Genomic DNA, 12,500 nt, shown 5'->3' on the forward strand with positions numbered 1-12,500 from the left:
ATTGCGAGTTTGGGAGCTGGATTGAATCTCAGGGTAAAAGGATTACCAAAAGTATTTCTTTTGTAAACAGATGCCAAAGACACAGTCACCCAGTACCTGCTAACCATCCCAGTTGTAGCCGTAATCGTGATTTGTGCATTTTTAATTCACCGATACCTAGCCAAGAGATCCAGAAGGCAGATTAATCACCATAAAAGTAAGTAACTAGTAACATGCAGACCAGCAATCTTTGTCGCGATATCTACTGCGATATGTTATGACTCATGCAAACTTAATTTTACCATTTCAGATGACGATGCCCAAGAAAATCATACGTATGTATTTCTGAAATTTAAACATGTGTTTTTGACGTCTGCAATACCAGTCAACATTACTTTGATTCTCGGTTACTCTAAGTCAGAATATATCTATCCATACTCTCCTCCCTTCGATATGTTTAAATATCGAGTTTATCGAGTTAAAGGCCTGTATTCGTGTACCTTTTTGGTGATATCTATATTCATATTATAAAGTAAACAACTCTAACATTTACATGACGTTCAGTCTGAAAGAAACCGAAAACCTACGCACATGCACGGAATACCTTCTACAAGTGAATGTATGAAAGATCATATATTTGAACTGAGGAGAAAGATATGAAGACATGATTGATCATCGCAGTTTTGCACACAACTTTAAAATTTAAAAGCAGTTGTGAAATTAAAGCCTGAAAAACATTCAGGCCTGAACGGGATGCGAACCCATGACCTTTGCGATACCGGTGCAGTGCTCTACCAACTGAGCTATCAAGCCATCTGGGAGCTGGTCACTTTGTGAGTTTGTAATATACCCATAGATGGTGAAGAATACAAACGAATATATGAAAGATCATATATTCACTTAGAATACCTTCTATTATAAAAAAAAAACACGTCTCACGAGGATCAGTTGCAGCATTAAACTTTACCTGATTCTACTATCCTTCAGCTTCTTCAGAAAAGTGAACAAAGATAGTAACAACTAGACAGCAGTGATTACGACAATTGGTTGTTTTTTTTCTCAGCCCATCATTTGAAATGCATTCTAACGAGGCGAGCTTTCTCACATTACATCCATCACTCTCTGGAGATATTGAATGGGAAATACCGCGAGCAAACCTGAATATAGAGAAGGTGATTGGCCGTGGTGCTTTTGGCGTGGTATCACGTGGATTGGTCCTGGATTTGCCAGGGAAACCAGGATGGACTGTAGTAGCAGTAAAGAGCATTCAAGGTCATTTTTTTCGTTATTTTACCCTCTAACTGGTATAACTAAGGCATTAATGTAACAAAATTGGCTGATATCTGTTCATGTGAAAGGACTTAGAGAGCAAGGATCCAAGTTTGTAATGAAGGCAATAGCAACAGATTCTTAAGCATTTATCTATCCACTAGAGCAGTTTTCAATTGAGTGTCGCAAAACCACAACCAAAGAAATCACTAACCAATCAAAACTTCAAGCAAATAAATGTACGTAGAGAACGCGAAGCTCCGAAAACGTGTGCAAGTAAGTTGCGATTTTGTTTTGGTTTTACGTCTGATTGGAGGACAAAGTGGCGCGAGATTTTCAAGCCAATCGCTTGGCGCAGTAATGCAAAGCCAAGACAAATGCAAATTTGTTTCGATACTCAAGTGAAAAACGCTCTATTATATAATGCAGCCCAGCAGCCAACTGATGTGGTCAGGCCCATAAAGTTCAGATTTTTATAAAGTTATCAGGCATGCTATTATGAAACTACATTTGAAACTGGGATTACCCTCATAAATATTACGTTTAGTCAAATAGCTGTCGTGGTTTATGTTGAACAGGAGACGCTTCGGAAAAGGAGAAGCGAGATCTGCTGTCAGAGATGACAGTTCTCAAACATCTTGACCGTCATCCTCATGTTATATGCCTGTATGGCTGTGTCACCACTGAAGGTGAGACTTATAGATTGTTCCTGCGTGTAATCGTTGGTATTTTACATTGTGACTGTTCCTTCTCCGTTCCTCTTTCCATCGCCAATGAAGACGACAAAAGAGAAAAATCAACGCCAGCTGGTTTTGGTTATTCTAAAACTAGGCAGAAAAAACTCCTTCTTTTCTTTTGCATTCTATTTCAGCCTTATCAAATGTCTAGAGTTTTCTTTAGGAATTGTTTTCTTGTTTGAAACAGTTATTTCCGAATTTAATATGATTTCGAGGCCAGTATATCTAAGTCGCACCGGGTTGAGTACTTCTTGGATAGCTTACCTAATCTTTTTTACACGAACGCGTTTTTCTGCTGAATGGCTATTATGTGGTAAACTAAAGTTGTATTGAATTTGCTAGCACGGCTAATGGTAGTGGTTGAGTACGCTCAGTATGGTGATGTCCTCGGATACCTGAGGAAGAGCCGAGGGGTCCGTGATAGCTACTACAGTGATCCATCAGTACAACCTCGAACCAGCCTCACTTCCAAGCAGCTGCTTAAGTTCGCTTGGGAGATTAGTGATGGAATGGACTATTTGTCAAAGAAAAAGGTATTCAACTGTCTTACAGATCGGATATATTTAAGTCAAATAATTAACCCTTTGAGCCCCAATTACACATATACGCGTAATTAATGGTCGTGCTCTTTGTACCACTCGTGACGTCATCAGTTTAAATGTCACCAGATATTCTTGATAAGCAGATAGTAGAGCTAGGATGGACCTTTCCGTACAACGGTCGATTTTGGATATCGACGACATTCTGACGTAACCAATTGAAAAACAACATTATCAGTTTTGGTGCAAAAATGGTCCACTATGCCTATAATTGATCAAGGTCCATTTCTAGGCTTTGCCCATAATTAACACCCAACTTTTAAGGCAGCCAGAAAGAATATGCAACGCAAAAGGTAGGGCCGAGGAAAAGGAGAGGAAAGGGGCAAGAAAAAAAATTGAGAATGGGTAATGGCTAAAAAAAAAAAAAAAAAATTGGCATATGCCCATGCACCGAATTGTAATATTGCACAATTTTGTACCTAATCTCCGGGAAATATCTCTTTTTAGTAGAAAATAGCTTTTTAAGCAAAACTTAGGCCCATTTAGCGTCACGGCAGTCAAAAAAAGCTGATTAAACGGTTAAAAACGGTATTTTTTGGTGAAAATCTGGTCTCCAAAGGGTTAATTGTCTAACGAGGAATAAAACACAAATAGCGGTGATAAACATATTAAACTTACGCATTTTAATAACTTGACGTTTCGTATGCTACGCAACATACATTTTCAAAAGTGGAATAAAGACCGTTACAATTTTTTTGAAAACTATATATGAAATGTAAATAAGGGGTCTGGAAACGAGATTAAGAAACATCTGTTTCTTAACAGTAAAACAATAAAAGCCTAAGCTTATTAATAAAGTATCAGCTTCTCACTGCGGACGTTTACATTAAGAGCCGGCTTAAGTTCTTGGATGAGCAAATTTTCTTTAATTTTACAATGATAATCTGTTTTACCAGAAGCTAGAATATCAAAATGATCCCACTTGATGCTGTGCCCTGTGGCTTTTATATGGTCAGCAATGGCTGATGTGGGGTCATTCTTAGTGAGAGCCTTGAAATGTTCCGTTTTCCTATCATGAAGCCGTCGTTTTGTTTTGAAACGAAGGCTTTTAAGATCAAAGAGCACAATTCGCGCAAGCTTGAAAAGAAATTCAACAATCTGAAACGTAAATTTGGAATCCCCAAAGTGTCAAATTTAAACAACGACGACATCATTTTCAACTATTCACATCGTGTCTTGACTGAGACCGAGAAGAACGTTCTAGCACGTGGTTTACGATTCTGCCTGCCTCCTAAAAACGTTGATAAATATGATGTCAAATGCTCTTTTGATTTACTCTATCGTGATCTTGTTAAACTGGAACTTCCATTAAGCAACGATAACCAAGATCGACTCAGAAGTCAGCTGAGGAATATTTCCTATAACTACATTTATTCCTATGACTTTTCTAAACAGAAAAACATTCTTAGTAAGGACGAGTGGAAAGCCCTATTTGATTTACGCAATGATCACAGCATCATCATCACCAAACCGGACAAAGGAAATGGCGTTGTCATTGTTAGCAGATCTGTTTATCTCAACAAAATGAAACAGTTAATTTCTGATGGCACCAAATTCAAACCATTAACGCACAATCCAACTAAATCTAGAGAAGAAAGTCTGTCCACATGTCCAGTGGATCGTCTCCTGGTGTGCTGTATGGTCTTCCAAAGGTTCATAAAACCGGTTGCCCGTTCCGCCCTATAGTTTCATCTGTTAACACCTACAACTACAACCTTGCTTCTTGCCTTGTTCGTATACTTCAGCCGATTTCGACAAACCAACACACTGTTAAGGACTCTTTTAGCTTTATAGACTGGGCAAAAAAACACAAACATGACAATGGAATAATGTGCTCCTTTGATGTCTGCTCACTATTTACAAATGTGCCACTTGATGAAACAATACAGATTTGTCTTGAAAAACTGTATTCTCTACCCGATCCTCCGACATTACCTCGTGATGCTCTTTATAAATTATTAGAATTTGCCACTAAGAAAAGCCATTTTCTCTTCGATGACCAATACTACGACCAAATAGATGGAGTAGCCATGGGTTCACCGTTAGGCCCAGTTTTGGCGAACATTTTCATGTATCACTTTGAAGAAAGATGGGTCACGAAAGGTCAAATTCGTCCGTCACTCTGGTATAGGTACGTTGATGACACTTTCACCATGTTTGACAGCAAAGACACTGCTAATGAGTTCCTGCGATATTTAAACAGTCGTCACGAGAGTATCAAATTTACTATTGATTTTGAACAAGACAATGAAATTCCTTTTTTAGACATCCTCATCAAACGCTGCCCAAACAACACTTTTGCCACATCCATCTACCGGAAAAAGACGTTTACTGGCCTTTATACTAAATGGGATTCCTTCACTCCACGCAAGTACAAAATAAATCTCATTCGTACACTTACTTATCGCTGTTACCGAATTTGCTCCTCCGCTTTCCTGCTTAAATCTGCCCTTGATGACCTTCGCAAACTCCTGCTTCAAAATGGCTACCCACTAGGTATTATCACTTACAACATTAACGACGTCCTAAACAGAAACAGAAACAAGCCAAGCAGCCCCGTCCCTACGGTTCCGAAGAAAGATATTATCATCTTATTACCTTACTTAGGTGTACAAAGTGACCAAGTCTCTAAGCGTCTGAAATCATGTGTACACAATTTCTGTTCATTTGTCAATCTTAAGATAATTTTTCAAAGCACTCGCCGAATCAAATCTTTCTTTCAATACAAGGACCGTCTAAATCGTTCACAGAAATCTAAGGTCATTTATAAAGCTGCTTGCTGGGACTGCAGTGACTTTTACATGGGCAAAACAAAACGACGGCTTCATGATGGGAAAACGGAACATTTCAAGGCTCTCACTAAGAATGACCTGCCGACCATATAAAAGCCACAGGTCACAACATCAAGTGGGATCATTTTGATATTCTAGCTTCTGGTAAAACAGATTATCATTGTAAAATTAAAGAAACTTTGTTCATCCAAGAACTTAAGCCGGCTCTTAATGTAAACGTCCGCAGTGAGAAGCTGATACTTTATTAATAAGCTTAGACTTTTATTGTTTTACTGTTAAGAAACAGATGTTTCTTAATCTCGTTTCCAGACCCCTTATTTACATTTCATATATAGTTTTCAAAAAATTGTAACGGTCTTTATTCCACTTTTGAAAATGTATGTTGCGTAGCATACGAAACGTCAAGTTATTAAAATGCGTAAGTTTAATATGTTTATCACCGCTATTTGTGTTTTATTCCTCGTTAAACTACGATGGCCCAAGAACAAAAGCCTTTATGATACGGTTAATTGTCTTTTCCTCAACTTTCAACTCTTGATTGGAGTTTGCCTCTTGCTGACTCTGTTAGGAGATCTAACTGAGGATATACCGAGTCTTTTTTTGCTTGTTATTCAGATCATCCATCGCGATCTGGCCGCTAGGAACGTATTGGTAGGTGATGAAGAAATGTGCAAGATCACCGACTTTGGCATGGCCAGAGATGTACAAGGAGAAGACATCTATGTGCGAACCCATGAGGTGGATTCTCGTCAGCATCTATTAACTTTACTCTCCGATTTAATTAAAAAAGAAACATGCTGCAAAAGGTTCACAGTAGCATTATTCAATCATGTGATACCACCATATTTGTTAACTTGATCGGGTATTAGCTAGTATTTAACATCTATTTGTATCACGTCAAGTTCCTCTTGAACAGCGAATGTCGTTGATGACTTTGTAATCTTATTCTAGGGACGTCTGCCAGTAAAATGGACTGCACCTGAGGCTTTGTTTGGCAGTGGCGCATACACTACTGCCAGTGATGTGTAAGAAGTCTCTTTTCTTCCCGTCATTTCTTTTAATTTACGTGTTTCAACAGCAAGACAATACTCAAAACAACTCAAAAACATTTACTAAAACATGCATAGATAATATGTGCCTTTGTTCAAAGCAGGAGTGTTACATGCTTTGGATTTATGAAGACTAGGATAATAATTAAGTGTCAACAGAGTAATCTTGACACCAAGCCAATAAACATGATGTCACAAACGTTTCCTAGCTCGCAGTAATCCAAACAGAAGTAACACCTTTCTTCATTCATATTCACAAAGTTTAATTTCATATTTTTTAAGGTGGAGCTTTGGCGTGGTGATGTATGAAATCTTCACTGTGGGTAAGCGAGAATTCATGTAGAACCTCTGATGTACGAATAGAGGAATTCAAAAACCAACAAGCGGAAGACGGATTCATGAATTTTACTTTCATACATTAGCTATAAACCTTCTGATAACTCTCAGTAGCGCTATATTGCGACGTCAGCCAACACAATATCTGGATAGATTTTATTGTGTTTTAAGACTGTAAGTTTTTCTTTTAAAGTCGCTGGTGAAGCGGTAAAAATTTCCCTCATGATTTAACCGGCTAGAAATCACAGCGAAAACTACAGCAGGGAGCTCTAAGTTCCTTAAAGTGCACCTAACCACCCAATTTTTTTTTTCGCTAAAGCGAATCTACATGTTATTTGAAATACTTCTGCGAAAAAATTTTTGGATTCGGTTAAATCTTCGATTTTCTGTGCCCCGACGAAATCGCGAAAATGGCCCCAAAACACCGCCATTTTGTTTCACGACCGAGTTTGAGGAGAATGGGTCCAGCGGCTGTTGTGACGTCTACCCAGGAAGATCGAATAACTCACGTCCTCTCATTTCCTTCAGGATGGTGCAATACACATTCGAAAAGTGCGCAGAAATGCCTTCCAAAAGTGCTATCGGCTGTCGCAGCAATATCCCAGATCTAAAAAAAGATATACTGTACAATTTACTAGCGATGATCGGTCAATGGTACAATAAAGACATAACGATGGTTGATTTTGTCCAACCGAAACAAGCGAACTGAGTCTGTGAGAACCATTGAAGAACTCTCACTGGAATTTGTTCCGCAGACTTTCAAACGCTATTTTCAAAATTTTCTGCTCAAAGCCAATCAGCAATTTGTCGAAATACTATCGACAACCTATATCTTCCAGTCCCGCAGTATTTATAACATAGCCGGCAAAGTTGTGTGATCAATCAAGAGGACGTTACGACCAAATATACTGATGTGTAAATAGGTCGCAACCCCCCATACGCCGCCAACCAGCACTTATTTTTCTTGCGATTTAAGATTAAAGTCGAAGATTAATCCTTTAGAATTATATGATAACAAAATTGTTCTACTCACAGAGTTTTTCGAAGGTTTGGAAATCAGTAGTGCGACAAACATTCTATACATTAGTGTCGAAAATATGACCGTTTAACATTACCCGTGGACCGCTTGGGAACACATCCTTTTCGCTTATCCGACGAATTTCACTGCAAACTTTGAAAAAGATTTACACTGGTTATTCGGAGTTACGACTTGAAACGTGTGGTAATGTGAAATCGGTAATTGTATGAAATGTTTCCTTCCGCCTTGCTTCCCGTAGCTTCAAAAATACAGGTCCAAACAATTCTACGATTTTCAATCGATCGAAGTCAGTGTTTTGGAGATCATCAAGTCTCGAAGACTGCAACACTTACGTCGCTCTTATAAACATGAAGCATTCCAGAAAATAAAACACAAACTGGATTTAATAGAACCACCATACCTTGACAAAATACGTTCTCGCTACGGACAAATGTAAACAGGTTATAAACACGCGTGGGAGTCTTGTGTTTAGGTGACGAAATTACCATCCAAAGCAGTCCTTGAGTTTTCTTCCCTGCTTTTCGTTTGACCGCTCCTTCGTATCTAGCTTTCCATTCTTAATATACAGGCAGCTCGTCCGCAAAGAAGTCTTCCCCGTCGTCGCTTTAAATATTGCAAATTGTTCTCAAAGCTCTAAGCAGTGAGTTCACAGTTGCCGAACGTGCTCGATCGAAGTTTATTTCGGTGTCTTCCGAATCGAAACCTAACCCTGACTCCAGTGACGAAAAACAAATGATTCTGAAACAAAACTTGGATGTCTTAGTCCCAAAATATATTGGAACGATTAGTTTTGTTTCCATTTTCTCGAGCAAATACAGAGAGCTGACTGAGGCGCTATTGTGTTTGGTTCCTGGGTAGACGTCATCAGGTACCGCCGCCCCAGGCTCCCTAAAACGCGGTCGTGAAACACATCAAGCGCGACTTTGAAGGGCATAGAAAATGGAGGATTCAACCAAATTCAAAAATTTCTTCGCCCAAATGCTTCAAATAAAGTCTAGATTCGTTTTAGCGAAAAAATTTTTGGGGTTAGGTGCACTTTAAGAACCAACAGGAAAGTAGCTATGTCGTTCAAATCTCATAATAACACAAGCACACATCTCGTTTTTACACTGGGTGATGCAGATGCTTCTACTAAATTAATAAACCCTTCTCTGAAAAAATTCTTCTTCTTTGATCAGGTGGTGAGCCTTTCCCTGGTGTGTCCATGAGAGAGATTCCCGCTTTGTTAAAGGAAGATTACCGGATGGCATGTCCAAAATTTGTCAGCCCAAAACTGTAAGTGTATGCTTGTGCCCAGTAGAACTGGCTACACTAAGAGAGAGAGAGAGAGAGAGAGAGAGAGAGAGAGAGAGAGAGAGAGAGAGAGAGAGAGAGAGAGAGAGAGAGAGAGAGAGAGAGAGGTCCAATAGGTTTAATTGACAACATCTCCAATTCAAAATAGATACAACATTATGACAAATTGCTGGAAGAACAACCCTTCCGAAAGACCAAGCTTTGAGGTTCTGCGCTCCATGTTTCAAGACATGATCAGGGACGAAGAACAGGTTAGAATTAAGGGATAAACGGCTCACTGTTCGAACATGTAATTACGATCTCTCATCAGATCACACTGATCTGAGCCACTAATGTAACAGGCCACAACATTCATTTTGCAGTAACATGACGGTCGCTTATTTAGAGAAAATGACTTACTGAGCATTTCATAGTGCCAAAACAACTTGGCTGTTATCACGAAGTGGTCGTTAACGCCCCGTTATTAATATAGCGAAGAAAACAATTATATTCCAGTCCAGTTGAACGTCATTCAGCAATCGTCCATGTAAAGATAAAGCTGCCACATGCGGTAGTTATATTTTCAGGATTTTCAGAGCCATGTGAAGAACTGTTTGCTTCATGATAGCCATTAGCCCTGCATGGTTACCTGACTGGTTTGATAAAGAAATTTTCCGTGAGGTCTTTTAACAAGAGACTAGATTATTCTTGACGAGTTTTTTTTCCCTCTATTTAAAAAGGGGAGTGATAAATTTTTTGATAGTAACAGGAAGAGAAAAGATGAGTTGTATAGTTAGTTATTCGCATGAGTAGTATCATGGTCTTGGCGCTTAATGGTTGCTATTGTGTTTTGGCGTTGTTTGACTGATTTCTTTTCCACGCCATTTGTAGGTAAATACGTAGCAGGAGGGGAAGAAAATACAGGGAAAAGAAGAGCGACAACTGTCTTATTCCTCGCGTTTTGCTATCTTCTCCAGTCCAGATTGTACCCGCCTTACATACTGTAGAATGCCACACCTTAAATCTTGTATTAAGAATAACAAAGTTTGTTTTCTCGCCGTATATTTTATTGATATTTCTTTGGTTATTTTTGTTTGTTAGGAATATGTCAACCTGGTGCAGTTGTTATACGAAAATGTTCTGCCCAGCGGCTGCTCGGAAGATTAGATAAATGGAAACAGAGGCCACTATCGGCCACCATGAAGCAAATGGTTTTACTAGTAAACATTACTGGTGGAAGAAAAAGAGTTGTCAAATGAATTAAAATTACAAGAAAGACTAAAATTCTACATTGCTTGTTAAACCCGCCACTGAGTGTATGCTGTGATTATTGCTGGCTTCCTGTTACTATTTTTACGAGGCGGAAAACACTCAGAATTCATAATGTAACAATTTTAACAGAGAAAGAAACTGACGTTCAGATATCATAATCATTTTTTATTCACTTTAATTATTATTGCATCTATATGCTCGTTTTAAAACCTAGTTTTCTAACAGATAGTTAATCATCGCCAACACCAACCGTTAACAAATTACACTCTATAATGTGTGAACAGTTGTTAACAAATTGATAGTCACATTGGAAAGAAAAGTAAAACTCTAAATTATTCTCTCTAGAATTTTTGTTAATGGTATCCAAAGCATAGGGCCGAAAGTGGCGGTGGGTGGAACGGACGTTCGCGCCCAAAATGTTCCCACAACAGATTTTTTTACAACTTGCCATGCAGTGAGATAATGATTAACTTTTGCTAAAAAGTTATTAGAAACAAATAATGCAGTTTACCGGGCTGGTTAGGTTTTGTCATTTTAAGATGACCTTAGCGTACGACTATCAGCAATAAAAGAAGCTACATTGATGAAATCTAGATCAGGTAAGCGTACTTTAGAAGCCGATATCGTTCTTTGAGGTAGAATAGGAACAGAATAGAAAATGAACACATATCAGTCTTGCCCGTCAACATTCGAAGCAAACTTCGGTCACAAGAAAGCAGAAAAGGCAAAAAGTTTGAGCAATGTCCAAGATTAAACGCAGTTACGAAAACTGCGAAATTTGCAATAATTGTCAAATTCTGGAGGCGAGGATTTCGCGCGGCCATTTCTTTCTTATATTGTATGTAGGGCATTGTATTTAGCGTGTGTTTGGGCTCGCTTTAATAACGAAGAATATACATTGTATTTAGTGTGTGTTTGGGCTCGCACGCTTTAAGAACGAAGAATACAAATTGTATTTAGCGTGTGTTTGGGCTCGCACGCTTTAAGAACGAAGAACATACATATTGTGTGTAGGGCATTGTATTTAGCGTGTGTTTTGGCTCCCACGCCCTAAGAACGAAGAATATATAAAACATATTCTACGTCTTTATAATGAGATGCATTTCACCAATGGAACACCAATCGAATAAGTGTAATTCCATTGGTATCAATCGTACCATTGGTACCAATGGACGAGTAGAATGCACCCCTACTCAGCCTGAAGCTATCGGAAATATTCTAAGTCTTTATAATAAGATGCATTTCACCAATGGAACACCAATCAAATAAGTGCAATTCCATTGGCACCAATCGTACCATTGGTACCAATGGGCCCCTACTCAGCGTGAAGCCATCGGGAATGTTTTAAGTCTTTATAATGACATGCGCTTCACCAATGGAATGCCAATGGATTGAGTGCTATTCCATTGGTACCAATCGTACCATTGGTACCAGTGGAAGAGTAGAATGCACCCCTGCTCAGCCGGAAACAATTGAAAATATTCTACGACTTTATGACGAGATGCATTTCACCAATGGAACACCAATCGATTAAGTGCAATTTCATTGGTACCAATCGTACCATTGGTACCAATAGACGAGTAGAATGGACCCTTACTCAACCTGAAGCCGTCGGAAATATTCTAAGTCTTTATAAATCCCCATGTGGAGACATTTCACCAACGGATTACCAATGGACTGAGTGCCATTCCATTGGATTCCGTTTGTGTGTATTGGACAACCCTCAAAAATCGTTGAGACAGGGAATTTTTGTAAATCTTATAGAAGTTAACGCATGCCGGCACTAGTAAGTGGAATTAGCATTACAAAGCAGTGTGAAAAATCGCAAATTTCGCAATGAGTTGACAAAAAAACGCAAATTTTGTAAATTTTGTAAAATCCGCAAGCCGGTGCTTACGGGTGGATTAGCATAAGTTTGTAAATTTCGCAGCAATGTGCGGAAAAATCGTTGAGGCAGCGAATTTTTGTAAATCTTGCAGAGTTTAACGAAAAATCGCAAAATTTGTTAAATTTGAAACTCAAATGAAAATCGTAAAATTTGTAAAATCTGAAACTGCGTTCAATCCTGGACATAAGTGAAAAGTTTGCACTTCTCACGTAAATTAAGTGATCTATGAAAAGAAAGGAGGAGATCACTGACCATTTTAGAGAGTAAA

The 12,500-nt window shown here is 38.7% G+C and overlaps 1 protein-coding gene across 1 annotated transcript in view; it reads left to right on the top strand.

Annotated features, from left to right (window-relative positions):
- LOC110066527 (fibroblast growth factor receptor 4-like) overlaps positions 1-11,367 on the top strand; it is a 22,631-nt gene extending 11,264 nt beyond the window's left edge. The window contains exons 7-17 of the mRNA XM_089294306.1: positions 71-196; positions 290-314; positions 1,043-1,251; positions 1,827-1,937; positions 2,328-2,518; positions 5,992-6,114; positions 6,328-6,401; positions 6,708-6,748; positions 8,979-9,075; positions 9,242-9,344; positions 10,174-11,367. Of these exons, the coding sequence (XP_089150432.1) occupies positions 71-196; positions 290-314; positions 1,043-1,251; positions 1,827-1,937; positions 2,328-2,518; positions 5,992-6,114; positions 6,328-6,401; positions 6,708-6,748; positions 8,979-9,075; positions 9,242-9,344; positions 10,174-10,239 (1,166 nt within the window). The 3' untranslated portion in view covers positions 10,240-11,367. The remainder of the gene's footprint in view (positions 1-70; positions 197-289; positions 315-1,042; positions 1,252-1,826; positions 1,938-2,327; positions 2,519-5,991; positions 6,115-6,327; positions 6,402-6,707; positions 6,749-8,978; positions 9,076-9,241; positions 9,345-10,173) is intronic.
- The last annotated feature ends 1,133 nt before the right edge of the window (positions 11,368-12,500 follow it).

The sequence above is a fragment of the Orbicella faveolata genome, unplaced genomic scaffold, assembly GCF_042242905.1.
Source record: "Orbicella faveolata isolate gen_17 unplaced genomic scaffold, um_ofav_v1 contig_25, whole genome shotgun sequence".
Taxonomy (NCBI): domain Eukaryota; kingdom Metazoa; phylum Cnidaria; class Anthozoa; order Scleractinia; family Merulinidae; genus Orbicella; species Orbicella faveolata.